Source organism: Cryptotermes secundus, unplaced genomic scaffold (assembly GCF_002891405.2).
Source record: "Cryptotermes secundus unplaced genomic scaffold, Csec_1.0 scaffold454, whole genome shotgun sequence".
Lineage (NCBI taxonomy): Eukaryota > Metazoa > Arthropoda > Insecta > Blattodea > Kalotermitidae > Cryptotermes > Cryptotermes secundus.
Window position 1 is genome coordinate 111,807 of NW_019729215.1, and position 27,701 is coordinate 139,507.

Below are 27,701 nucleotides of genomic sequence, written 5' to 3' on the forward strand. Positions count from 1 at the left end.
CACAACTAACATCCAACTGTCTGTCCCTACATAACCTCGGTAGGAACCGCTAAGAATCCACCGCCTCCAACAATGCGTCGATTGTTCGTAGTAAGCTGTTTCCTAGCGAAAGCTCGCTTTACCACGCAATGGACATGCCCACGGGAGCCGCAGGTGCAACGTTCTCAAAATAAAACGAAATCTGTGAGCAGGAAGACAGTGACCGAGTCAGGAACTAGAGTTCGCCTATCTCTCGAGCACTTGCCAGTGAAAGTACGGGCATGACGTCACAACTTAGAACTGTCAACATACGAAAACAACGCTCTCACGTGAGATGCGAGGGCCCCGCGGCCGTCAATGTGCGTACAGCCTGCTCAGTTCTGGGACGTGATGCCGTGTATACTGGTACCAATTTCAGCACGTTTCGCAGCAAATAACTGACCCTATTTCCAAGGTGAAGAGCGCGTCAAGCAAGCAACAAACGGTGTCAACTCTAGGGACGAAAGATCTACGTTCCAGCCGAAACGTCGGTAAATTTTTACCAAACTACACGGCGTCGCATCCTAACACACGATCATCTTTATGGGCAACGCCGTGACCACCTCAAGTCTTGTTTAAGGTTACTTTTGGGACGTGACTTCATGCACTGAGCAGGTAACCTCCTGCGTGGGGCAGACCTGACAACCTGACCTGCGCTCGTACGGCTCTCCTGATCCCCACCATCAGCCCCCTACACCAGCAGCGCACACGCTGCAACTTCCTGCTAAGAGACAACTCAGTTGACATGGAGACGTCAGAGCTGCTGCTACTGCTGACATTGCTAGGCGCATGGAGCGGCGCGGACTCACTCAAACTGCGTAAGTAGGCATGGGCCCATACATCACACAGTGCTATCTGCTAGGTGCTGTCGGCGTTTCGGAGGATACATCTCTCACCGTCTGCTCTACACTCCCACTCAACAGCTGGTGCCGGGTTCGAATTCCGGCCAGGACACAAGCCATCGTCGTTGAGATACGTTTGCGACGTTGTTCGCTCCCTCCACACAGAAGCCACGAAAGTATTTCGATTAGGTCGGGCCCAGTTTCTTCAAATCCTACCCAATTCGCCGTTCCCCATCTAACCTGCTGAGTCTGCGCGGTCACCTGCCCCCATATGCACTGACCTGGGCCCGGTAGGGAATTGGTCGTCACTATACTGACTGAGACATCTGCTTCAGGGATACTGCAAAAAATCGAATTTCTGAATAGCCGATTCGCTGCAAAAAGGAAACGAGCTAAAACGGGAAGCGTCTGGAACCCACACGGAGAATTGCGCACTCCGTTCCGCAAAATTCATTTCTGCGCGCGTTTCTCTCTAGCGCCTACTGCAAGTGAAAATCTGTGAACTGCAAGAGTCTCCTCCAGGCGCGCTGAGAACTCAGCGGCAAGTCTCAGCACTCGTTACACGAGCTTTCGCACTATTCACTGCCCCTACTTTCCAGCCCTCCATGTCACTGAGGTCGAAGTTTACAGCGACACCCCACGAATAACACACATAATCAGTCAATCACAAATCATGACCTCCATAGTGCATGTTACACTACACATATCCACACAACAATACTAACGTTACTCACATATTAGACACGATACACTGAAACAAAAACTGTTCGCTCATTCGTGAACTAAGTTTCATGAAATGTGTTAACGCTCAAAAATTCATTGTTATTCATTCATTCCTCAATGGCTCTGCAGCCCGTTGCTTGTGTCCTAGTTGCCTTATTAAGGCGCGTCCACATTACTTGTGCTCGTTCTTGCCAGGCTTGTGCTCGTCGGGAGACTCGTCTGGCTTTTAATTGTGCTCGTAAATCTTCGTCCACACTACTTCAGTTGCTCGCCGGGCTTCGGCGCGTGAGGATCCGTATATTTACTCGTAGTGTGTATAGGTTGTAGTCGTATTTTAATTTATTGGCTATAGTTTTCGTATTCAAAATTCAAAATTTGCTTGTCTCGTGACTTGTCATAGCGTCCATATTACTCGCGAGCATAGCGAGTCACATGAGCACGAGTAATGTGGGCGCGCCTTTACAGTTCCCGTAATCCTATACAGTCGGTAGGACTTCTTGGGCGGGGATCAGCCCTCCGCAAGGCCGCTACTTACACACGTGACAGCACAAACATAAAATAAACGCACACAGACATCCATGCTTCGAGTAGGAATCGAACTCACGAGCAGGAGAAGAGAGTTCATGTCTTAGACCGCGCGGCTTCTTACGGTAAACAACAATTATGTAATATCAACACTTTCATCGAACCATTACCTAACTTGTTTATATGTTTCGAAAGGGATATCATCATATCGTGATCATTTCGTGCCCTGAAGATGGAGGCTGGCAAACAGCCACCACAGTAGTGACGTCAGAAGCCGCAGGACCACATTCCGCCCAGGTTTCAGTGAGCTTCCATTCAGACGTGAAGCCGAGCAGCCGCTCGGAGCCCTGCGCTGGCGAAGATCAGCACCGATTTACTCGATCGACCATTAATAGCTCGGCTCGTAAACATTTGCTGGCCTTTTCGGAATCTTAAGGTTCATTGCCAGGTCTACAAAAGCTCTGTACTGCACCCTACACTCAGCCACCAGAATTCAGTCCGTAACATTACGTTGCTTTATTCAAAAAGCGTTTTCATATTATCCGGACTTACATGAACTGTTGGGCCGCCCATAGCTCAAGCGGTTAGTCGCTGGCTTCCCGCCGGGTCTCGTCAAGTGGGATTTGTGGTGGATAAAGTTGTGCTGGGGCAGGTTTCCTCAGAGTACTTCGGTTTCCCCTGCCAATCTTCATTCCACCAACTGCTCCACAATCACCCTCACCTATCATCTGGGGCTGGTACAGTAGCCCAGAAGTGGCTGCAATACAAGGGACTTAGTCCAACGCCACTAGCAATAAAAAAAATAAAATACATGAACCGTTAAGCAGGAAGATCGCGGGTTCGATTCCCGATGAGATCACTGGATTTTCAACTGACCTAATCCTTCCAGCCGCACCATGGCCCTGGAGTCGACTCAGCCTCTAACAGAAATGAGTACCAGGAATCTTCCTGGGGGTAAAGGGCGGCCGGTGCGTAAGGATCACGACCTCACCGCCATCTGTGAGCCGACTGTCTAGAACAAGGGTCCCCAAACTAAGGCCCGCGGGCCACATGCGGTCCGCGATGTGATTTTATCCGGCCCGCGAAAGAATTGTGCAGAAATGTGCCAATTGAACTAATTTTCCAATGAGTACTGATAAAAAAATACTTGTTCCTAGATTTCAAATTCATTAATTAAGATTGTGTTTAAAATATATTGATATTCCATATTATGTTAATATTAATATTATTCACAACCACTTTTATCAGATACCGAGTGGCTTTGGAAATTAGCATTTTCGCTGATCTGGTGAACCACATGAACAATTTGGATTCAAGTTGCAGGGTGAAAATAACTTAGTCTGTGATGTATTTGCACTTATCAAGGCATACTTCTGGAAAGCCAAGTGAAAAATTCTTTGTTCATATGCTATACTGTGCAGAGCTGCATAAAAAGGGTAAAGCTGAATTTCCTTCCCCGTTTGCAAATTTAGTCATTTCAGATTTGAAAGAACAATTTCGGAAGCGATTTGCTGATTTGGATGCCAGTGCTCAGGAAATTAAATTGTTTCAAAATCCGTTTGACTGTGATGCTGCAGATGTCAAATTCAAATGGAAATTATTGAACTTCAGGAAAATTATCATATTAAAGACAAATACAAGGAGGAAATTTGATCGAATTTTATAAATTTCTGAACTCTGAGCAATTTGCAGAGTTAAAGAAATTTGCTTGTAAAATTATCTCCATTTTTGGGGCGACGTATCTGTGTGAACAGACTTTTTCCCCAGATGAAGTATATCAAGTCGAAATACAGGGCAAATTTATCCAATGAACATTTAAAGTCGCTACTTGTGATTAGCGTTTCAACATTTGAACCTCAATTTACTCAGATTTTAAGAATGTAAAAGAGTTCCATCATTCACAGTAATTGTTTTAATATAATTTGTGATGAAAATATGAGCATTTGCTGCTACTGTCTGTTGTCATTAATATACGATAATTTATTCTCACGTACTTTGTATTTAGTTTATGAAATTCTGTGCTTTCAATAAAACTCATATACCTAGAGTTATTAATTTCTCATTTTATCCGGCCCGTTGAAAGTGCTGAATTACCTAATGTGGCCCGCGGTTCGAAAAGTTTGGAGGCCCCTGGTCTAGAATATGTGACAGCCTCGACGTCTGACAAGCTTATGGGCCTTTCGGCAGATTTTCGTAAAACTGCGCCCAGCCGAGGGCCTTTGTGCTACGCACTTGCCATGTGTAAGTCATCGTTTCTGCTTATTGTGCCCCGGAGGTCCCGTGTTCAAATTTCGGTCCTGAGACCAGTCCATTCAGGTAAATGTGCTTCCGTCCAGACTGTTTCCTGCTCGCGTTTCACTAACCGTCTCAGAGTTCGCACGCACGCACGCACACACACACAATGGCCGGCCGCGCGGTCTAAGGCATGAACCGTCTTCGCCCGTTCGAACACTGGGATCGTGGGTTCGACTCCACTCAAGGAATGGATGTGTGTGTGTGTGTGTGTGTGTGTGTGTAGGTAGGTAGCGGCCTTGCGGAGGGGTGATCAGACAGACAGATAAATCCTTTCCATTTGCGTATTATTTGTTTTACTTCTCTACCAATGTTTGTGTGCTGTGTTTTGTTTGAACGTGTTTATGTGTGTTATTTGTCTGTTCGTGTGTTGTTTCTCTGTTGTCTTATTGTAGTGTCGCTGCCGCCGGGCGCAGTTAAATAATAATAATAACAATAACAGAGGCAGGCAGGAGTGCCCTTGCTTCGCCCGGGGTACTGGTTCCTTTCACAATATCGCAATACACTGTACAAAAGGAACAACGCTCACAGTTGGAAATGAGGCTTCTAATCGCGCCCAAATAACTCTACCGCAATACTTGAACATCCGTGGCCACCGTACAGATTGGCAGGAGTGCGGAGTGACTGCCCTCCCAGTATCTCAGATTGTGTAGGCGCTACTGGCACAATGATTGCTAAATAAATGGGAAAGTATTTGGAAGGACACTGTCCCTGCAGTTGCCTAAGGTACTGAAGAAAACCACGAAAAGTCGAACCGAGCACCTTGCAAATACGAGTCTGAAGCGTTACCGCTACGTCACCCCGCTCAGCAGCTGCACGGAATACAAACAGTCGGGGGCGAATGTGACAATATTAGTAAGGTCGGGTGTTCTCTATTGCGTCCGCGCTAGGAAAAAGGCAACCGAGAAGGAAATGAACTGCCGCTGTTTTGATAACGCACCCTTNTTCTTCTTCTTCCTCTTCAACTGCCGCTGCCTAGTCTTCAAACAGAGCCTTGGAGTCAGTGTTGGGACAGAAAGACGCGGACATGGGTCCCACGGGTCCTGGAATAAAGAATGACTGTGCTAGCGAAAGCCAGAAGCAAGTTACCCGAAAACTCATACAGCCCTGCCGATTTAAATTCGTCTTTCCCACTTATGACTTTCTCCATTAATTCAGAGAACCAATCTCCCGTGGCCCTTGTCTCAAGCTGCTTCTAACCAACATAACGTCCAGGGACGAGGGGGCGGAACCTGGGGATGTACCAATACAATGATGCTTTCTTTGGCATACAGACTCGTTGCTAGGTAACGACTGAAAAATAAGCAATTCTACTATGGCCGTTATTAGAGGCCCGTAAACAGCAATAGAGAAACGGTGTTTTCAACGCGGTCCGTGCCAAGTTGCTATAAAAGCAGGGACACTTAGCTGTTGCAGTTAGTAAGTGAATTAAGGGATCACTGGGGTTCAGTCGGTGTGAGCTGATGCTGTTAGAAGCTGGCAGCTGAGGCACGGGGACAGTTCGGAAACCCAGAAAAGGGGAAGTCCGCTTTTGGAAGCCGATACCAAGCAACGGATAGTGAAGATGTGACTGTGGACGCTAGGGTGTGGTGTGTGTAACATTGAAGTGCATAGTGTGGTCCAAGAGTCCAATAAACCCGATCATCAATCCAAAATCCGTCTACAGTCACTCTATAGAAGCGTGACAGTATGCATCAGACGAAGACCTGTGAAGTGACGGGCCTTGAGAGTGCTGAACAGCTGGACACGCCGCCAAGACCCTGCAGTACCTGACTGGAAGCGCATATTCCCAGTAACGCAAGACTTTTCCTCCTCAAGTCTGGGCGCACTCACTCACGGCCATGCTGAATCATTTGCCTAATCCAATGCATATTTGAACGCACAAAGTTGCCATGAAAACACTGAATGATGTGCTAAGTGCCAGCTAATGCAAGGCAAACACGGAGGGCTGCCAGAAACAAGAGCAAACGCAATTACGTTTCCAAGGCCAACAGGCCGACACCCAGAGGGCGGGCAACACCTCTGCCTGTGAAATCTCAAGGTCATGTTCTTTCTCTCACCTTCCCGCGGCTCGGGGCCTGCCTAATTACGGGAACACGCTCCTACCCATCCACCAGACTTACCGACTGTGCTATCGGTCCCACGGCGCAAACCCAACTGCAATCCTACTTATCTGCCCTGGAGCATTTCCGGATTACCACAGCAACGAACAGGTTTCCTGTAAGTGCGCTGCGTGGTACGTCACGAACCAGCGAGCGGTCTTTGTTTCAGTGCATCGTGTCTATCGTGTGAATGTTGATGTCGTTCCGCATTGCTAGGAAACGGTTAGCTAAACACTTTCCCGAGAGATACGCTGTCAACAAGAACAGACGTCCGTTGCCGGACAACGGCTTTGGTTACCACGGTATTGCAGGTGCATCCAGGACAACGCAAACATGAACAGCAGTAATGTAGTCGGTGATCTCTATGAGGTTCTCCGGCCGTTTATAAAAGGCCGTGCATATGTCTATATTTGAGAATTCAATAGTCGAAGTGTTACGAGGCAACGGCTCGTGATGCGTTGTAGTTACAGTAATCTTTAGAGTGTTGCAACTATTTGTAGTAGTCAATAGGTCTATTCACAAATGCAAACCCCGTCTACAAGTCACTAATAAAGGCTAAGTGTAGTGTACTATATAAAGAAGATTATCTACAACTGACTATTTGCGTGTTAATTGTGGGAGATGACTCTAAAACTCGGCATCGGCGTATCACTCGATAACATGTAGGACTGTAATGCAATACGGAAGAGCAGGGGGGAAATTAACGGTACCTAAACTCATGTCACGCCGAGCGGTCTAAGGCGTGCACTGTCTTCGCTCGCTCGGAAGCCTGGATCGTGGGTTCGAATCCCACTCAGGGCATGGATGTTAGTTTGTGTACGTGCGTTTTTCTGTGTTTGTGTATAGGTAGGGGCCTTGCGACGAGCTGATCACCCACCCAAGGAGTCCTACCGAATGTGTAAGATCTAGAAAAGCCGAAGTGAACGGAGAAGTTCATGGAGGTAGGCCTAGGCCCACTGGGGCTGTAGTGCCAAGAAAAGAAACTGATATAACAAATTAATGAGATCTCTGGCTTTATGCTTAACGAGTGTTACACCACCTGCAATTAAATCCGAAACTATAATTAAAGTTAATGCCTTATTCTTGGTGTTCAGATCCTTCATTTGACGGCTGCTTTTCAGCAGTTCATTGCCCCTGACTTCCTGGTTGTGTAACGCGAGGTGTTGGTTTGATGGGCTTCTGGGCACTGCAGAATAACAGCAAGATTTCGCAGCATATCCAGTGTTTTGTATGCCTGAAAAACGTCGCCCTTTACTTTGAGGAAGCAACAAACATGACAGGTTTTTCAAGACACCCTGAGATTATTCACGATTTTACTTTGACCCTCCAGAAAATGCTGGGATAGTACCTCGATTAGACGACATCTTCCTCCTAAATCCATTCCAATTCATTATATATGACCGTAAACGCTCGTTATAACGGACAAAATCTGACAGGTCGCTTGGTTTCTAAGCAGACTCATATGACAAAGGTGGGTGAAATTACGTTAGCCTGTTTATTGCTTAATATAAATAACAAAACTTTCTGGGAATAACTAATCGGCTCTTTTCCTTCGATACATGGACCGCATAGGAAACGACGCCTCCAACAATTCTTCGTTGTCACGGAAACGCTCAAGTATATCATGGCTCAAGGGCCATGATATACACACCTCATTAAGACCAATTCAGGCACTCAAAAATTTATAGGGGGGATATATTGACACACAGACAGACTGGAGATCGCATTAGCCTACTTCAGGAACTCAGGATAAAAATGGTTCTCTAAATACTTATGTTTTGTTTTACATTAAACTAAGCTGTGTACAGTCCTGATGTGCTACGTAGCACAAGTCGGAAAGTCGCGGGTTCGATTCCCGATGAGGTAATTGGATTTTTCAATTGACCTAATTCTTCCAGCCGCACTATGACCCTGGGGTCGACTCAGCCTCTAACAGATATGAGTACCAGAAACCTTCCTGGGGGTAAAGAGCGGCCGGTCGGAGCGTAAGGCTGACAACCTAACCGCCATGTGTGAACTGATTGTCTAGAAAATGTGGGAGCCTCGCCGTCTCACTTCCCTATGGGCCCCCACGGCCTGTTACAGGGGTAGCTTTACCTTTTTTTAAAATAATAAACAGACACAATATGAAAACCGTAATGCAATTGCACTGTATGTTTTTCCCCGTGCATTGGCTGTGTCCTGCGGTGTGCTTCCGTGAACGCCCCTTCGCTCGGTTACAGCGGACAGTCTCCCGCATCAGACCGTTACATCGAGGGCCTCACCCGACGCCGCACAGACGGCATGGGCAGCTGAATGTCCGAACTGACCTTGACATGACGTCACGAGTGGAAAGCTACAGAAATCTGCTCGTCACAGAAGCAGATCAGCGCGCCGGCGCTGACGTAACCTCGGCCATGTTCAGCAGACAGAGCTGCTCTCTCACTTCCCGTTCTTCCGTCTGTTTCAGCTCACTACATTAAGCCGTGCTCCCGCAACGACCCGGACCTGAACGCCTGCGCCAAGCAACACGCCATACAAGCAATTCCTCAGTTCATTAACGGTAAGGGGACACGCCTGAATAAGCTTCCCTTTCATGCATGCAATCCAAATAGGACAAGCGGGAAGTGATCTCGCAGTAATGCGCTGCGTCCATCTTCACGGCCCAAGCAGCACAAATAGGGCTTTGTTCGCTGTCCCTTCCTTCCTTCTTCGCGGCTCATTGCTCGGCAAAACTTTCCACCCTGAAGATGTAGGGAGCACATTCCTCCGAAATCCTTAACCTCGGCACTGTATGGCGGTGACTGGACAGCCACACCCCGCGGCCGCTTTAGCCCATTATATGTGAAACATGAAGAGACTTCCTGCTGAATGTCCAACCCACATAGCTGCCACCGTTTCATAAATCTAATTTCGTCTGCCGACGCTGATCCCCCCCCCCTGGAACGGCGCTGCTGTGTTTCCGAGTGGGGTCTAGAGATGTCGTGTACAGAGATCAGCTCAGGCGGTCTCGCTGTCTCCCCGTGCAGACCTCCCTGAGGACACTGGGTGTAGTGGCTCGAGCCACCTTGGGCGGCACGACGCTGAACATGAACCTCCACGTGCCACTTACAGAAAGTTCTCGTCTAGGACGTGACGCCGTGTGTTTCGGAGTACCGTACTGCACCCACCAGAAGAACGGGCGGACACTGGGAACCTCCAGTGTTTCGGCCCCACCCGCCACTTCCTGCACTCTCCCTACCTCTCTGTCTCTCTTCACACTTGATAAATTGTATTAAGTAAAATTATTTAATCTTAAGGGTAAAGTCAGTACTGCTTAGTGTAGAAGTTTGTTCACGTTATTTCAATAATCAACTGCTGTGGGGATATCATCGCAGGTGACCCCAAGTACAAAGTGCCGCCACTGGACCCCATCCTGATCGAAGAGTTATCGGTCGCGCAGGGCTCGTCCAACTTCGGCCTGTTCTTCTTGGCGAGGAACGCGACCCTGTGGGGACTGAAGGATGTGCAAGTGAAGGACGTAAGGTAGGAAGCCGAGCGCCTTCTTTCCAAATCACGCGCTAACTTCATGGAGAGGCCGCCAGGAATGCGGCTACTCAACAACTTCCAAGAATTTTATGGAAACCGAAGGTTCTTTACCATGTTACGAGAGCCCTCCACTGGTCACTATCTGGTCCATACCACCCCATCCTATCTCTCTAAGATCAATTTTAATAATGTCCACCCACTTACGTCTTGGTCTTCCCAGTGGTCCCTTGTCTCTTCCTATCCTTTAGAGGTTTCGTGGGACCCAGGGTCGCTCTGCACAAGATATAAATGTCCTGGCCCAGCCAGCAATCGAACCCCTGTTCCTCAGTAGTAAGGCCCGTATTCAAGTTACTATATTGACTGAGCTGCACCGGTTCCATGGAGTGCGTTAATGGTAATGTTCTCTGTTGCAGAATCGATTTGCAGAAGCATCGTATAGAGTACGACCTCTTCTTCCCGGTGCTGGACGTCCAGTTTCGCTACAACGTATCAGGCAAAGTGCTCATACTGCCCATCAGAGGCGACGGGCAGGGGAACATAGTGCTGAGTGAGTCCTCCAACCATTGCTCGCACTTCCTCTGCTTCACAATACCATGAGGTGCATTAAGGTCCATTATTGTGTCCGCAAGGACCAGTCACTGGACCTAAACACCGTCCACATCCTATCCTCATTCCTACAGACCGGCCTTAACTGCATCACGTTCTTCCAAGTGGTCACATCCGACCGACGGTCTGTGTGAATACCGCACCTCCCCCCGTGCATGCTACATCTGTGTCCATCTCATCATCGAAATCATGTCAGGAGGCAATAGGGAGGTACTGGGTTGTTTTGACCGAGAATTTCCCAAATCCTTCGAAACGATTTTTTTCTCGAACTAGGAGAAACACTCTTCCTTCCAAATCCTTATCCGCCAATCATCCAACCAGTCGACGCTCTATCGTCTCACAACTGGGAGCGTTGTACATACAATATGACGCCCAGTATACTGGTTGCGGTGATCCATGAGTTTCCTCATAGCTTCCAAGTAATTCCTGGGATCGTATCAGGCCATGGCCACTTCCTCACAATTCCTCTCCAAATCAGTGCGCTATTGACACCACAGGAAGTAGTTCTGGCAAGGAATTCATACTAACGTGGATTCCTGCTGTAGCGATAACCCAACTAACACTCTTGTATGTATGGTTGCCTACAATCCAGGCAGTAGCCGCTTTCCATGAAACCTCCTATCATGTTGCCGCCAGATACGAACAGCAAACGGACATTTGCAGGCACAGCGGACAGTGCCAAGTCTACACAGCGATGTGAAGGGAGGAGCCTTGCCACCAGTGCCTCCACACTTGGCTCTGACACGCCAGGCCCAGGAAAATCAATGGAGCAGATCACCTTCTTGTATCTGGCCGATTGCGTAGTATCCTGTCGCAATGTGTCTACTGTTCGTTCGCTAATCCGCAGTTACCAGGGGAGGGGCAGAGGCCATCCACAAGCAAGAGAAAGCCCTAAAAGACAAATGCGTAGAAACAAATAAATGGCAAATTTAATGATATAAATAGTTCTGCTAAAATGAATATCAAAACATCACTGCAGAGCCTGTATTTAAAAACTACAAAAAGACGACACATATATCCATCAATAGAAGACTCAGAAGCTGTACTTGTTTCTGAGCGTAATGATGCAGGTCTGAAGAGACAAGTGGCTCATCTGCCTGCCTAAACGCCACGTGTCTTTTGAAGCATGTACTCAAGTTCTTCATATTTCGATCCGGGTTATCCGACAACCGGATTAGCCAGGGTTTACTTCATTAATCACAGTCTCGCGTGCGACTCATACTAAAGGTTATAAAAAATTAAAATTTTAAGTCTCGAATTGTTTCCAGTTGAATGTCCTTGTTTGGCACATCTGTAGCACGACGTTTGCATCTGTTCCTAATGTTCTGATTCACATTACAAAACCGGAAATGCAGTGCCATTTAGGGAGAGCGTGTGCCGCCACGTGCAGACGCCATGAGGCTCACATGTACACACGCAAGATCATGGCGTTTTGGGGCGCGACAACATCTACACTCCAGAATAACTTTCTGGCCGATTCTCAGGACACAAAATTGCCAGACAAGTCCAGTAAAATGTAAATTTGTCCTTGTGCTTAGCAAAATAAGCACAACGCCATGAAGACGTATGGGGGAGTGGACGTATGGATCCACAGTGTCTCGATCTCGGCACTAGCTGAAGGCCAGTGGTCAGCTTCACGCCTCTGACACTTTACCCCCGGGGATACAGCCCCTGGTACCCACTGGATAGGAGGCTGGGTGGGCCGAGGAATCAGTCTGGACGACGTGGAGACAATAAAACTTGTCCCTACCGGGAGTCGAACTCTGACCCCTCGGCCGTCCAGCACGTAGCCAGTCGCTATACCGACTGTGCTGTCCCAGATCCGCAGTAATTCTAGTCCACGTCAATATTTTTACACTGAAGATGTAGACACTATGTTCCTCATGGGGAATCACAGGACGATACAGCAAATTGCGCAGTACGGAGTGCGCATGTGGGAGAAGGGGAGGGAGCGACCACCCGGACTGTTAGCGTCTCTCTTTGCAGAGGACTCCTCCGTCAACGTCGGCTACGACTACGACAGGGTGCGGAAGGAAAGCAACGGAAAGGAGTACGTCCTGCCGAAAGACTTGAAATTGAGTATCGACGCAAAAGGCATGACAATCCATCTCGACAATCTGTTCAACGGGGACAAGTTTCTAGGTAAGTGGGGATACACTCACTTCCCGCGAGTGTAGCACTCATCATTACTTAATTAAACGGACAGAAAACACTTCTGCTGCCATTAGGCAGAGTCGATACAGAGCACAGTCTTATGGGTTATGATGCCATGGAGTCTACTAGTTCACTCATGTTTCGGAGAAAATTAATACCTCCATCTTCATGATGAAAGAGCAGCGTATGAAAGTAACAAGCTCATCAGCTTACTCTTCAGTCTCCATTGAAGTTCGTACAGGACTACACGGCATCACAGTCCAGAAGTCTCGGCTCCGAGAACGTGAAATCCCACCAGCTCCACGCGATTTTCTTTTGCGTGGCTTGTTCTTTCACCCTGAAGATGGAGGTGACATGTTCGTCCGAAACGTCGGTGTATTTTCAGCGACTGCACGGCGTTATACCCACGGCTGTGGGAACCTCGAACCCTACAACTACAAATATCTTTGTTGGATTTCTTCTACATCAGCTTACGTCTCGATAGGGCTCAGTGTTGGACTTTTTTGAACAAGTTAATGAGCCTTCGTGTTCCACACAGAGTTCCAATTTTTGACTGGGTGAGCGAGTATCAGCTTCTCGCGTAGTTATACCGTGACTCTATATGGGGGTTACGTGTATATGCCGGCATCCGGCTGCAGGGAAACACCTGAACACGAGTCCAGAGCGTAGCTGACACCGCAACTGTTCTGTGCAGGTGACAACATGAACACTTTCCTCAACGAGAACTGGAAGGACGTGCTCGCAGACGTGGGACCGACGATCGGGGAGGCCATGGCCCAGGTCATCACGATTATCCTCAGCAACATATTCCAGCTGGTCCCCTACGACGAAGCCTTCCCGGACAAAGTGTAGAGCAGGGACACCAGCACTGCGGATCACACCGAGTTATATAGGATAACGCAACGAGGAGAAGGCGGGGCAGTTGCCGGCCTGCGCATCAGTGGTGGGAGGCTTCACGAAGCTCAATCAATCAATCGTAGACTGGCCGAAGTAGATCGGGTCTACCCACCACTTACCTCGCCTCCTCTTTGTTGGAAGATAATACGTTTCAAGATGGTAGGTACAATATCCGCCCTGGCGCCGCGTGTTCAGGTACAGAACACGCAGCCATTCATGAAGAACTCCTGTAGCATGAAATAAAGCACGTCACAAAAGAGGGTGAAGCCTGTCTACTCAATGACCCGCAACCTCACGGAACATCTGAAGCTAGTGCCTCACTACAACTGAGTACTCTATTGCGAGGAGACAAAGTAGCTTCATGTTGGCCTCATTAACACTGACCGGGCAAGGCAACGAACTTACATTTTCAAATTACACTCAAAGATGCAACTGCTTAGTTAACTGCATCGGAATTTATATTTATTTTTCTCACGTGACTGATTACAGGCGGGGTTGCATTGCTAGTCGAATTTACCGAAAACTTACAGAACTATTATAGTGTGAGTTACACACTCCAAAGATCACTGTCACTACAGCACACATAAAGTCTTCTCAGTCTTCATCAGCCGTTGCTTGGTAATGACTTTCAACGGCGGATGTTGCCCTTCCTGCGGGCTACCGAACTGTTCCCCGGCTTCACTACTAACGTCTCACTTCTCACATTTGTGTAACTACTGGTCCTCATTACATAGCCCCGTCACGGACCGCACAGAAAATGTCTCTTCCATTATTGCGTGTTCTCTCGCTGCCGGGAAAATGTGTCCACAGAGCTGTTTCCTAGAAACGGCTGTTTTACCCTCGCCTATTGACAACTTTCCAGAGGTGAAGAGCGGTGTATTTGCACCCTTAACACGTTTGTCTGCGGGGATGGTGGCCAAGACACGCCGAAACACGTAGGGTATTTGTGAATTCGCAATAAACTAGTCCCATCTGAAAACTACGTATATATACTACTTCCATACACAGAAACTAGTAGTTTCGTAATGATGACTTCATGGTGTGCGTCACTATCTGGGAACAGTGCAGCAGATGGCGCGGAGGTTTAGCCCACGTGTCTGAGCGCCTCCACATTGTGGTAAGGGGAGAACTGAGCCCTAACTCCAGTCAGGCAGCGTCTACACGAGGGCACAAAATGCGTCCGTTGTAACGAACGTCGTGACGTCCGTTGTAGAAATAAACAAGGGAGGCGAATGCTACGCTTTCTTCTGGCTCCATTGCAGACAAAAAAACTACGCACTGCATTCTGCAGCTGTGTGGTGTCCTCAGCAAAGTACGTTCGTTACAACGGACGCATTTTGTGCGCTCGTGTAGACGCTGCTTGCACTCAACATCCGCTTCACGAGTTGGCCCGACTTGACACGGCCAGCGTCCGACTCTTGGCTCAGGAATGCATTACGTACTTCAGGAAAGGGTTCGAAAGTATTCGAAAATGTTGGCGCTATATAAACAGAGGCTAAACTCGGTGGCCATAGGATTGTAGTGCTTCGCATTATGAGACGGCAGACAGACATTTCTGAGAGCTAAGTCTGATTATGTATGACAATCTTTCTGAGTCATAATCTGGATGTTTCCATAGTTCGTCTTTTCCAAAACCACGACGTTTCGTAAAACGGTTCTGTTCCCTGCATCAACTGACATGATCAAGAGAGAAATCGTCAAGATGTATTTTAACAGCTTCCATCCATCTACGTCTCGCGCTCCCTAGTAGGGCTTTCGTTAATAATATTTTGGGTTCACTCTGCATGTGGTGCATGTGCCCTGATGCCCACTCCCCTCCATCTGATCACTGTCATTACACGAAGCACCTCACTGCACAATTCTCTTCACCCTCTTGTCACCTCACCCCTCAGCACCCACAGTCTGCTTGCTTGAGTTACCTCAGTAGCGCAGTTGGTTGAGGCACTACGCTACAAGCCAGAAGGTCGCGGGTTCAAATCCCTATCACGTCATTGGATTTTTTCAACTGACCTAACCCTTCCAGCCGCACTATGGCCCTGGGGTCGACTCAGCCTCGGAACAGAAATGAGAACCAGGGCGGAAGACCGGCGCGTAAGGCTGACCTCACCGCCATCTATGAGCCGACTGTCTAGAAAATGTGGGAGCCTCGACGTCTCACAACCCTGTGGGCCTTCACGGCCTGGTACAGGGATAGCTTTACTTTTTTTCTTTTTACTTTGTGTCTCTACTAACAAAAAAAAATAAAAGCACAGACACTATATGTTGAGCAGTTACTGAAGAGTTTTGAGTTCCATAATAAATTGTCCATGCCACCTCCACCTCCCCCCCCCCCAAATAAAGTCACTGTTATAGTCGGCGTTGCCTTGACCTTGCGCCACCTCATTATCCTCCTTATCAACAGCAGCAGCTGCAGTTCATCTTCACAATGACCACTGCCTTCACTGCTGTGACTCGTGCGAATCATTTTGAATGTCAAAACATTTTCTTCGTTCAAATTTTTTGCTCTTAGATGCCATACTACGAGATTTAAAATCAAGACTTCTTGCATATTGCAGGGAAAAACAATGCTACTATATCTCTCGATATGTATCGAAAGTGAAGTCTGGTACTGCAAAGTAAATCGAGGTGGCACCACGAAAAATAAAGACTTACAAAAGATCCGAGAGTTGTCGCTCCACGCGGATACAAGATGAACTATCAGATGCACAAGAATGCCCGTTACACTCTGGAAGAAACAAATATTCATGCAGTAAACTAAACGAACAGTTGCCCCCCCCCAAACACGTGTATTATAAGGAAAGTAACAATTACACAGCACTGAAAGTAGCAGGACTTTTTCCTTTTGAACACTGAAATATGCTGTATACACTAAAGCAAACAAACAGGGCGTCAGAAAGGCATACATTAGCAAGAGCAAACCTTTATCTGCAATACTACATCAGTATATTCAGGTAAAGAGCGGTGATTGGCTGACAGACGTTTGATGCAGATGCCGTGTACTCAGAATTACTGGGTTTTGGACTTAGCCCATCGTCCGGTATTCTGAGACCTAGATAGAGCACACAACGTTTCGGAAACTGCATCTGGTTAGGGGTGCGAGACACCTGCTGTGCTGCGTCCCTTAAAACAGCTAACTTCAATCACTGGCCAACCCATATCTGAGTCTGTGTTCTATGTCACGACCGACGGTCAGTCGGCCAGTCTGCCTTGGAATAAAGCACCCATCTGGGGCCCAAGACCAGATTTTTACTACTGTCAGGTAGTTGCGGGTTTGTTGATGTGGGGTGCTCTCTGGGTCTGTCGTTTACAGTAGTTGCTGGTCCTCGCCAGCGCAGTCATTCTCGAATCCGAGTTCCGCGGGACTCGTGTCTCAGATTTGAGACTTCCCTTTTCGTCGCCTCCTACGACTCGCAGGGCCACGGTGGAGGTATTCGACCCCGACTCCACACGGAAACACCTGAGACCAGGATATGGCGAGGTGAGGTAACATGAAAATTGTGATACAGCATGCAGAGACCTGGGAGTAATGTAGAGAGGAAAGTGAAAATCTTATGCAACAAACATAGCCAACAAACCAAGTCCATGTATAGGATTAAATGGAGAATTTGTGAAACCATTTTGTGCCTACAGCTAGCGCCATCTGTGGAGTAGAAACTGAACCCTGGAGACTAAAACCTAATAGAAACCGACAAAGAATCTGTCACACCACACAGATCTTAACCTCACTGCTGATAGGGGTGGGGGGTGGGGGGTACAGTTGGGAGAAATGTCCACCACCGTCAGAAGACTTCAGAATCTACTAGATGTTGCGTGGGTCGGCGTCAACAGGTACCATGATCACAAGGCAGGGCAACAATAGAGAGGAACTGCTTTGCATATGCTGTTGTTTGAACATGGGTTACTTTCATAGCAGCACAGAGGGACTTGCAGTAATCTTTATAGAAATTAAGACTAAACAGCTAACACGGTTAAGGTAGTTGTTAACATTAAGATTAAAGTCTAAAACCAGCTTAAAATTGTGTAAGAGTCGAGGCTTTGACGTCGGTTCACACAAGACGTACATGGCGCCACATTCCAGAAGACGGCATTCTTCAGTTTAAAATTGTTTTAAAATGCTTTTTGGGCAGACAGAAGAATGTACTGACGGTGTTCGTTCTACTTTAACGCGAAGCCCGTAGTATTTAGTACAATGCCTTCTTCTTCCTGTTTAAATTCTGATCGGTGCAAGTGCGTTGCGCGTTGCTTCCATATTTTGCAGGACAAAGACTAGCCCCAGCAAGCAACAAAATTAACGAAAAAGGAACGCAGCAGAGGATGTCCAATCAGAACACCTGGGGAACTCATTGCGACACTACAGTGACGTGCTCCCAGTGCAGGCCGATGGTGAGCGCACAGCTTCCAGGTACTGCGCAGGAGACGGCTGTGCGCCTCGTACACAGAGCGCACCGGCTGAACAGCAGCTTACCCGCGCGTTTGTTGTCACCATGTGGAAAGCGGTCATCCTAGCAGCTGCCTGGGTGCGTGTGGCACAAACGGCCCTACCTTTGCGTAAGTACAACTAAAACGCGACTACTTTGTTACTTACGTCACAAATCTGAAAGCCAAATATAACTTTCCTGCAGCTCCTATTGTACTGTCTGCCATTCTGCGGGAAAAGAAAAGTCTTTAACGAACGCTGCGTCTCTTATTATTCAAATATCTATTATCACACCCCCATCCCCCATACGTCTTCATGGCATGGTACTTAATTATGCACAGGGACACTTCACCTTCACGCCAATTATCATACACAGCTTCAGTGACATTAAATAACCCCACCTCAGAAGTTTGGCAGACGCCATATCCTTCCTACTGACTACGAAATTTAAACGTAGACGTTATGGTAACCTACACTGGCACAGAGTTCATAACAAATTTCCTGAAATTTGAAAACTTGAAAAAGGGTCGCACCTTCAGAAAGTATGGATAACCCTGGTAAATGATCCTGCAAGACTTTGGGCCTTGATGTAGAGTGTGAGAACAGACGGTTCTTACGTAATGCACCTTTGTTTTTCTTTCCAGCAACTTACATCAAGCCATGCGCGCGCAGCAATCCCGACTTCAACGCCTGCGCATTGCGGAGTGCACGGGACAGCTTTCCTTACGCAGTGAAAGGTGAGGCTGCGGGTACAATACGAACATTTCGAAACTACATCTTTGTAAAGTGGGTTCTCTGTGAGGCCGTAACTGAATTCTTCAATACCAGATGCACGGGCTCAACTAGGGACGTTACGGAAGCGTTAATGGGTATGCCACACGATTCAGCTGGCCGGGTTGCAGGCTACAAGCAAGGGTGCAACCAGCCGCCTCGACACAGGTTTTCTTGCTTTTACTCCGTCTTCAAGCAAATGCTGAGATGTTTCGTATTTTCCAAGTTGCTTCTCCGTGCTTCTCATGCAGCCCTGCCGACTTAAAATCGTCGAAATTAAGCCCCACTGCTGTCCCCAAATTACATAATTCGACATTAATTCATAAAACCCAAATCCCTAGGACCCCGTCTCAAGCCACTGTTTGTAACCATTCTAACGTCTTCACTTTCACATTAGCCTTGACGGAAGGTCGAATGGGCGGAGCCTAGGAACATTCTGATAAAATTATAGTCTCCCTCCCCTCAATAAAGCGGATTCAGGGACTTCAAAAACGTCACTTCCAAAAGAATTTTCAAACGACAAATCATAGGAAACAGACTGGAAGAGCAAGGTTCGATTCGCAGCAAGGGCAGTTCCTGGATAACGTTTGTGCTCAATGAAGACGTACGGAGCAGTCGGTTTGGTGCATCTCAGCAGTTTGCAGAAACTGAGGGAACATTTCCGCTTCTAAACGTTCCTACACCCCACCAGGTGTTCCTTCTCGTACAGATACGATGGAGACAGGGTAAAGCGTTAGGAAGGGTAATATTCTGGGGTATGCGACACATTCCACTTCACGTCGCTTTACCCTTCTCTCCAACCTACGTTCACGAAAGGTTGCACATAAGACTACAAAATTAGGCTTACAATAAAAACTACCTACATAAGTCTTGGTCTTCTCAGTGGTCTCCTTCCTTTTCGGTTTCCCACCAATCTCCTATATGCATTCCTCTGTTCCCAATTCATGCTACATGTCCCGCCCATGTCATCCTCTTTGACATCATCACCCTAATTATACTTGGCGAAGAGTACAAGTTATGAAGCTCCTCATTAGTGTCATTTAAGTTCCTACTAGTCTCTGCTCGGTGATGTAACCATACACTGCGTGTCCCTGGCTACAGTTAGCGGTTCCACTCTCTGGATGTGGCTCTCAGTTGGGCTGCTGCTGCTCCGCCGTGTCTCCGGCAGCCCCCCCACCCTTAGCTGAGTCAACCTTTCAGGCTGTGCTAGTTTACCTGTCGTAACGTTCACTACCCTGACCTACACTCCCCGTGTCCAGGCGCTATAAAAATACAAAATTCTAAGATTCTGCCCTTATGCCGTAAAGTGTGGAAACTGGCGATAGTGTTACAGTTACTTGCAGTTATGCAGCGCCATAGCTGAAGCGGCTAGCGCTGGCTTCCCACCGCGGCGGCCCGGGTTCGATCCCGGGTCTGCGCAAGTGAGATTTGTGGTGGACAAAGTGGCGCAGGGGTAGGTTTTCTCCGAGTACTTCGGTTTCCCCTGCCAATCTTCATTCCACCAATTGATCCACAATCATCCTCACCTATCATCTTGGGCTGGTACAATAGGCCAGAAGTGGCCGCAGTACAAGGGACTTAGTCCCGCCCCACTAGCAATATAAGGGACTTAGTCCCACCCCACTAGCAATAGAAATACTTGTAGTTACGACCTGTACAATCGCCAATCCAAACCCCGTCTATAGTCACACTTCTACACGTGTGTTTGTGTGTGCTGAACACGCAGCTCATGCCACAGTATATCGGCAGTGAACGTGATGCCGTGTAGCCTGGTAGAATTCTTACCGACCTTTCCGTGAGTCGCAGTTCCTCCCTCCTCTAGGCTCGAAGAGTAAGCCAAGTAAGACGCATGCAGATCTGCTTCCTAGCTTGTTACTCTTTGGCCGTGAATACGGAGGCAGTACTTTCCTCCGAAACGTCGCTGAGTATGACGGGGAACTTCGCAGTGAGAACAGGGACTGTTTTGTTATCAGGTGACCCCAGCTTCAGACTGCTGCCACTGGATCCCATGCAGGTGGAACAGGTCAAGGTGGAAGTTGGGGGCGCAGGGGGCCTCACAGTACTTATGAAGAACGTGCACATATCTGGCATAACGGACACCAAAATAGAGATGACAAAGTGAGTACGAGGGGCGTGGAGGTACGTGTCGCACACACATCTGGACTGAGCTGAGCCCTTCTTGAAGAGCCGCAAGTTCTTCTGCTAAACATTTTATGGAACCCGAAGGTTCATTGCCGTGTTCACAAGAACCCACTATTGGTCCCACATCAATTCAGTCCATACCTTCCCATCCTATCTCTCTAAGATACATTTTAATATTGTCCACCCACTTCTTGGTCTTCTTAGTGGTCCTTCCCTTCTGGCTTTCCCACCAATATCCTGTATGTAGTCCTTCTCTCCCCATTCGTGCTACATGTCTCATCCATCTCCTCCTCCTTGACTTATCATTCTAAATAGTACAAGTTATGAAGCTCCTCATTATGGACTTTTCTCCAACCTCCTGTCACTTCATCTCTCTTCGGTCCAAATATTCACCTCAGCACCCTGTTCTCAAACACCCTCGGTCTGTGTTCCTCTCTTATTGTGAGAAACCAAGTTTCACACCCATACAGAACCATAGGCAAAATGATAGCTTTGTATATTTTAATTTTTATGTTTTTGGACAGCAGACGAAGTTCACGCAATCATTACCCGAGTTCAATCTCCTCTTAGTTTCCTCCGGAATCAGGTTTTGATTTGTTACTGTCGCTGCCAAATATTTAATATGAGCCAGATTTTCAAAGGATCTGTTAGCTATCTTTATGTCACAATTTTGGCCTGCATTCTCGTGACGGGACAGCAACATGTACTTAGCTTCCTCTGCTTTCACTTCTAGACTAACCTCCTCACTAGCTTCAATAAGATGGTAAACGTAAGGTTTCCTCGCGTTCAACAGTGAGGGACACTGGAGTTCCAGCCCAACGCAGTGTTAACACTGGCGTGGAGATGAGTGGTCAGCTTAAGTTCCTGGCCGAGGGTGGGTCCCAGAGCCGGTCTGGACGCCTCTTGTTCCTGCGGGAAGTCACATCCCGTTGCCCAGTCACTCCTGGCCCCAGCACCAATCAACAGAGATCAAAACTGTTTAAAACTCGTAGCCTGAGGAGTGTTCTGGTGGCGCCTCGCCTCCGCCTCGTCTCGTCTCTTCCTCCCCATACGCGGGGCAAGCCTCAGGTAACGGACGAAACGTCGAGTTCAAGCGAGAGATTGTTATGGCTTGCCAAATATCTTGATCTTAAATTTGTCAGGTGAGGTTCGTAATTTCGTGTGTACCTCAACTGACACGGTGGGCTTGCCAGAAGTGCTGAACGCTGATTAGAAACTGGCAAAAACAAATTGTCGGTCACCACTGGCTACCAGGCGACCGTATTTTTAGACTACAACAAATCTATCGAAATTAATCAAAACAGCCAGGCTTGTAAAACCCGTCGCTTTGGTTTGACGTTGAGTTTGTTTCACGAGAGCCCGTGTGATGGAACCACTAAATTAATCGTTACGGGACATCGTAATTCTGGAAGCGAGCAGCTGTAGAGACTTGAGAACAATTTTGCGCAGCGATTTCAGTTGGGCTGACTAAGTTAATGACACGGCGAACTCTTAAAAAGGGGAACGGTAACACTAAAAGTTCGGCCTTCACATCACTACTGCGTCCGATTCTTGAATATGGGGCGGCTTGATGGGACCCTTAAAGGAAGGGAGCGATAGATGCGCTAGACCGGGTCCAAAACATGGCGGCTAAATTTGCACATCACAGAAACGATTCGAACTGGGAAACCTTGACAGGGCGCAGGCAGAGAGCTCGCATATGCGCTCTCTTCATAGTGTACACGGGCGACTTCTTCTGTGGTATACAATTGTCGAGCGCAAGAATATTGAATTTGTTAATACAAGTGTTTAGTTTTTATTATTATTATTTTTGTGTTATTGTTGTTATTAAATGCTTAGTACTGAGGTTCTGCCTCTCCCTGAATAACTGCCAGCTTGCACACTCCAGTACGTCTGGAGAGTCCCTGGAACGCAACACGGGAGCAGGGACGGTTACAGCGTCCTACTTCTCTATTGTAAGTAGGCAGGGGATTAAGAAGGGAGCAGCTGCTAACATTGCAGCGTGGAAAGAAATCGGCCTGGCCAGACAGACTGAGATAGTGAGTTAGACTTTCCCTGGGGAGACAGGATTACCACGGAAGTTTGCTGCCGCGACAAGCTGAGATAGTGAGTTAGACTTTCCTAGGGGAGACAGGATTACCACGGAAGGTTGCTGCCGCGACAGGCTGAGATAGTGAGTTAGACTTTCCCTGGGGAGACAGGATTACCACGGAAAGTTGCTGCCGCGACAGGCTGAGATAGTGAGTTAGACTTTCCCTGGGGAGACAGGATTACCACGGAAAGTTGCTGCCGCGACAGGCTGAGATAGTGAGTTAGACTTTCCCTGGGGAGACAGGATTACCACGGAAAGTTGCTGCCGCGACAGGCTGAGATAGTGAGTTAGACTTTCCCTGGGGAGACAGGATTACCACGGAAAGTTGCTGCCGCGACAGGCTGAGATAGTGAGTTAGACTTTCCCTGGGGAGACAGGATTACCACGGAAAGTTGCTGCCGCGACAGGCTGAGATAGTGAGTTAGACTTTCCCTGGGGAGACAGGATTACCACGGAAAGTTGCTGCCGCGACAGGCTGAGATAGTGAGTTAGACTTTCCCTGGGGAGACAGGATTACCACGGAAAGTTGCTGCCGCGACAGGCTGAGATAGTGAGTTAGACTTTCCCTGGGGAGACAGGATTACCACGGAAAGTTGCTGCCGCGACAGGCTGAGATAGTGAGTTAGACTTTCCCTGGGGAGACAGGATTACCATGGAAAGCTGTTGCCCCGACCGACACTCGATCCCAACACCTTCCGACTCGAGGCCAGGTCACGCAATTTAACGCAGTGGTTCACTGTGTTTCAGCTTCAACTTCGAGACGCGGCACATTCACCATGAAGCCACGACCCCGAGGCTGGAGGTCATCGGTCAGTACGAGGTGTGTGGCCGGGTACTGCAACTGCCACTGAGCGGCAGCGGGAACTTCAACGTCACGCTCGGTAACTATGCGACAGGAGCCGCCCCTCCCATCCGGGATATAGTGTATGCCATGAGCCTGTGTGGAGGCGGTTTCGAATACCTCCACCATAGTCTTGCGACTCCTAGGAGGCGACGGAAAGGGAACCCAGTGTCTGGGGGTATAAGTAGGCCACCCTGTTCCTGGGGGATATAAATGCGGGGACCTGGCCTTCCAGATTGGGAGAGTCTCGAATCTCCGACAGTAAAATATGGCCATAAGTCCCGAGGGACTCGGACCTGAGAATGACTGCGCTTGCAAAGGCCAAACACAATTGTAAACGACAGACCCATTCTCTCGTCAGAGAGGATGTTACATAAAGACTATAACCGCAAGTGTTTAGTTGGAAAATAAAATTACTGATCGTGGGTCTCAAGGGGCTGACGCCAAGACGAACTGATTGACGGTAAAGAGCCAGTCGTAAAGTGACTCTCACTCCGATTTAATGACGGACTACTGGCTAGAAGTTTGTTTGCATTTGGAAGCACCTGCGACCGGCCAACTCGATCAAGGTTTTCCGTGGTTTTCCTCGGCCCCACAGCAAATACTGTGTTTGTACCCAAATTCCACGTTGCCACTGCTTGCTTCACACGCAGCCCTCCAAATGTTAGATCGAATCTCACTGTAATGCAGCCCTTCCAACGTCATATAATCATATGCATTACCTCTACCAGAAGGACGAGCGGGCACTGCCTGGGAACCTTCAAAACTGGAGATATAGTTTCTTGTCCCCCCTCCCTCACCACGTCCCAGCACTTCCTCCCCCTCCCTCTCAAACCTTTAAACAAGAGAAGGGCACGGATAGGAGCCGACGTCACCGTTGCTCTCTCTTAACCCGGAGTGAGACGCCGCTCTCCTCACTTAACTTCAAGAGAGTGACATTTTGGGACGATAATGACTGGAACAGGATCCGGAAGGGAGCGGTCATGTCCTGTACCGATATTTGCCCGAATCACGAAAACCCCAGTAAGGTCAGTCGGTGTCCCGGCCGAGGCTCGAACCGAGCACTTACCGAATATAAGTGTTCGTGGGCCAGCGGGTGTTCCTGTGCAGCCGAATGTTATAGTGACTCCGTGTTGTCTGGTAGATAGCAGTGATGCGAAGATACCTGCTGCCCTCCCTCACCTTCAGGGTAAAAGGAACTTGAAAACTTTTACCCTGAAGATGGAAAGAGCATATTCTACCAGATCATACGGCGTAACTTTCAAGAAGACTGTAACGGGTATCTGTGGGGCCCCAGAAGGCGCGTGAACACTGTCAGCTACCTGACTTGCTTTTTCTGCAGCAGCGGCGCTCAAGGGCACTAGCATCAGTACAGCACTAAAGCATTCGCTTGTTCGGCCCGTTCCATCTTCTGGGTTGTGAGGCAGCCCTTCTGAAGACGGAGGCGCTATGTTCCTCCGAAGGACATACTCCCACTTCAACACTGCTTAGTCTCCTAATCCTACCTCTGTATCTGTATCTGTATCTGTTACTACTGACGAAGTAAAGCTGCCCCACGCCATGATAACGTATGGAGGAGTGGAGGTATTGCTCGACCATTCTTGATCTCGGCAGTAGAGGGAGGTGTGTGATCAGCTTCACATTACGGCCGTTTTAGCCCCTTGGAAAAAATCCCCTGTGTCACTGGATAGGAGGGTGGGTGGGCCCCAGAGCCAGTTCGCACGCTGTGAAAGGGAGAATGATATCTTTCCCATGCCGGGATTTGAACCCCAGCCTCCAGTCCTTAGCCTATCACTATACCTTCTGAGCTATCCCGGATCTGATACTACTATTACTGTTAAAACTCATTACTTAAGATATCCTGGTAAAAACTGTAAAGTTATCCCTGTGCTTAACCAATTAAGCACTAGGCCATGAAGTGAATGCATAGATCTATATTTTCTTGACCTCGGCACTAGTTGGAGGTAAGTGGTCAGCTTCACGGCCCTTCTGCTTTATCCCCCCCCCGGTTGAAAGAGCTCCCAGTACCCATTCGCTAGGAGGTTGGGTGGACCCCAGAGCAGGTCTGGACGACATGGAGAAGTGAAAATTCTCGCCCCCACCGCGACTCGGAACTCTGGCCCCTCAGCCATCCAGCCCGTACCCTGTCGCTATGCCGAAGATCCTGTCTACATTAAATTCGCTGCACAGAAGCCCTAAGTTTCGCACCACCGCCATGTTTGCAGTTGACAGCTGACAACAAAAGTGTGCATATGCCGCCAAAGTAGCATATAAATAAAAGCGAACTGAACGATTCATTACAGTGGACACACATCTCACGTACGACGTGGACTATAACCTGGAACTGATTGACGGGAGGCGCCATCTTGTTCCCAGGAACCCAGAGACCGCTGTCAGTCCCTCGAGGATGCACGTGAAGCAGATCGGCTTGTTCAAAGGCAACGAGATGCTGGGTAAGCCGACACTGCGTCACTTCACATGCATGAATGATGAATCCGAAAGGATGTGGAAGGAACCGGTGTTGTTCAGATCGATGTATTGTACCGGAACTGACAAGTCAGTGTAGGAAGTGTCCCAGGCTGTCCTGACTTGAGCCCTTTTCTCGTAATTTTCCTCTGTCCCTCCGAAGTACCCGTGCAGTACCCTTCAGCATTCATCCCGCCACTCGCCGCCGTACAGTCTGGGCACTGAAAGCGTCTCGAAGTGACCCACGCACAGGCCACAGCACGCGTCTGTCTAACTCACTTATCAGTGGTCTCTGTTGCAGACGAGCGAACTAACGAGTTTCTGGAGGAGAACTGGAAGGAACTACTCAAGGAACTGGTGCCCATAATGAACACAGTGTTCAGGGACATCCTCTTCAGATTCCACACAAGATTCGACAGCATGGTGCCCTTTGATGTAGCCTTCCCGGAGCATCTTCCGTAGGTAGGAGCGACAGCGGATTGCAGCCATGTGACGCCGTCACGACTGGACGAACACCTCGCACACCTCGCATCAGCAAACGGTGTGCACTTTGAGGAAAACGAGACGACGTGGACAGAGCAAAGAACTGAGACACACCGGAAGCTGCACTACCGGGTGATTCACTCGGAGGGGCCCGGAAGTAATAATTAAAATCATGTAAAAATTTACCGGTGAAAACTAAATTTGGCAACACTGCGTACTTTGCAGCATCGACTTAGTGCCTTCCTATCGGGTTCGCGCCATTTCCTGTCGGCCTGTGTCTCCGGGCGGAGGGAAACAAATTTGTCATGGCCTTCCGTAACTTGACCCCAGATATTCAGGGAGGGTGTTTGAGAACAGGGGCTGAGGAGAATATTTGGACCGAAGAAGGATGAAGTGACAGGAGGTTGGAGAAAACTGCATAATGAGGAGCTTCATAACTTGTACTCTTCTCCAAGTCAAGGAGAATGAGGTGGTCAGGGCATGTAGCACGAATGTGGAGAAAAGGAATGCATATAGGATATTGGTGGGAAAACCAAAAGGAAATAGACCACTGGGGAGACCAAGGAGTAGGTGGGTGGACAATAATAAAATGGACCTCAGAGAGATGGGATAGGGTGACATGATATGGATTGATCTGGCTTAGGATGGTGACCAGTGGAGGGCTCTTGTGAACAGGGTAATGAACCTTCGGTTCCATAAAATGCTGGGAAGTTGTTGAGAAGCTGCACAACTGGCGGCTTCTCCAGAAACCAGTGTGTAGATATGAAGGAAAGGGCGGTCCGGATCACAGCATGGACTCAGGAGCCCCTCCACTTAACAAGAA

The 27,701-nt window shown here is 48.4% G+C and overlaps 2 protein-coding genes across 2 annotated transcripts; both read left to right on the forward strand.

The window, feature by feature from the left end:
- Positions 1-644: 644 nt before the first annotated feature.
- On the forward strand, positions 645-13,926 carry LOC111865489 (protein takeout). Its single transcript, XM_023853577.2, has 6 exons — positions 645-836; positions 8,952-9,044; positions 9,859-10,006; positions 10,423-10,556; positions 12,602-12,757; positions 13,464-13,926. The coding sequence occupies exons 1-6, from the start codon at positions 764-766 to the stop codon at positions 13,619-13,621; spliced, it is 762 nt and encodes a 253-aa protein (XP_023709345.1). The 5' UTR covers positions 645-763; the 3' UTR covers positions 13,622-13,926.
- Positions 13,927-17,925: 3,999 nt separating this feature from the next.
- On the forward strand, positions 17,926-27,291 carry LOC111865483 (protein takeout-like). The gene is made up of 6 exons (XM_023853570.2): positions 17,926-18,214; positions 18,728-18,820; positions 20,828-20,972; positions 23,836-23,969; positions 26,233-26,382; positions 26,697-27,291. Exons 1-6 carry the CDS (start codon positions 18,151-18,153, stop codon positions 26,855-26,857), a joined length of 747 nt encoding a protein of 248 aa, XP_023709338.1. The 5' UTR covers positions 17,926-18,150; the 3' UTR covers positions 26,858-27,291.
- Positions 27,292-27,701: the final 410 nt, after the last annotated feature.

What these genes read in the sequence shown, in the direction of transcription:
- LOC111865489 (XM_023853577.2), top strand. Translation starts at nt 764, where the DNA reads ATGGAGACGTCAGAGCTGCTGCTACTGCTGACATTGCTAGGCGCATGG. An exon ending in AATTCCTCAGTTCATTAACG is followed by an intron (nt 9,045 to 9,858) that starts GTAAGGGGACAC and finishes ATATCATCGCAG; the next exon opens with GTGACCCCAAGTACAAAGTG. An exon ending in GCAGGGGAACATAGTGCTGA is followed by an intron (nt 10,557 to 12,601) that starts GTGAGTCCTCCA and finishes CTCTCTTTGCAG; the next exon opens with AGGACTCCTCCGTCAACGTC.
- LOC111865483 (XM_023853570.2), top strand. Translation starts at nt 18,151, where the DNA reads ATGTGGAAAGCGGTCATCCTAGCAGCTGCCTGGGTGCGTGTGGCACAA. An exon ending in CTTTCCTTACGCAGTGAAAG is followed by an intron (nt 18,821 to 20,827) that starts GTGAGGCTGCGG and finishes TTTTGTTATCAG; the next exon opens with GTGACCCCAGCTTCAGACTG. An exon ending in GAACTTCAACGTCACGCTCG is followed by an intron (nt 23,970 to 26,232) that starts GTAACTATGCGA and finishes GATTCATTACAG; the next exon opens with TGGACACACATCTCACGTAC.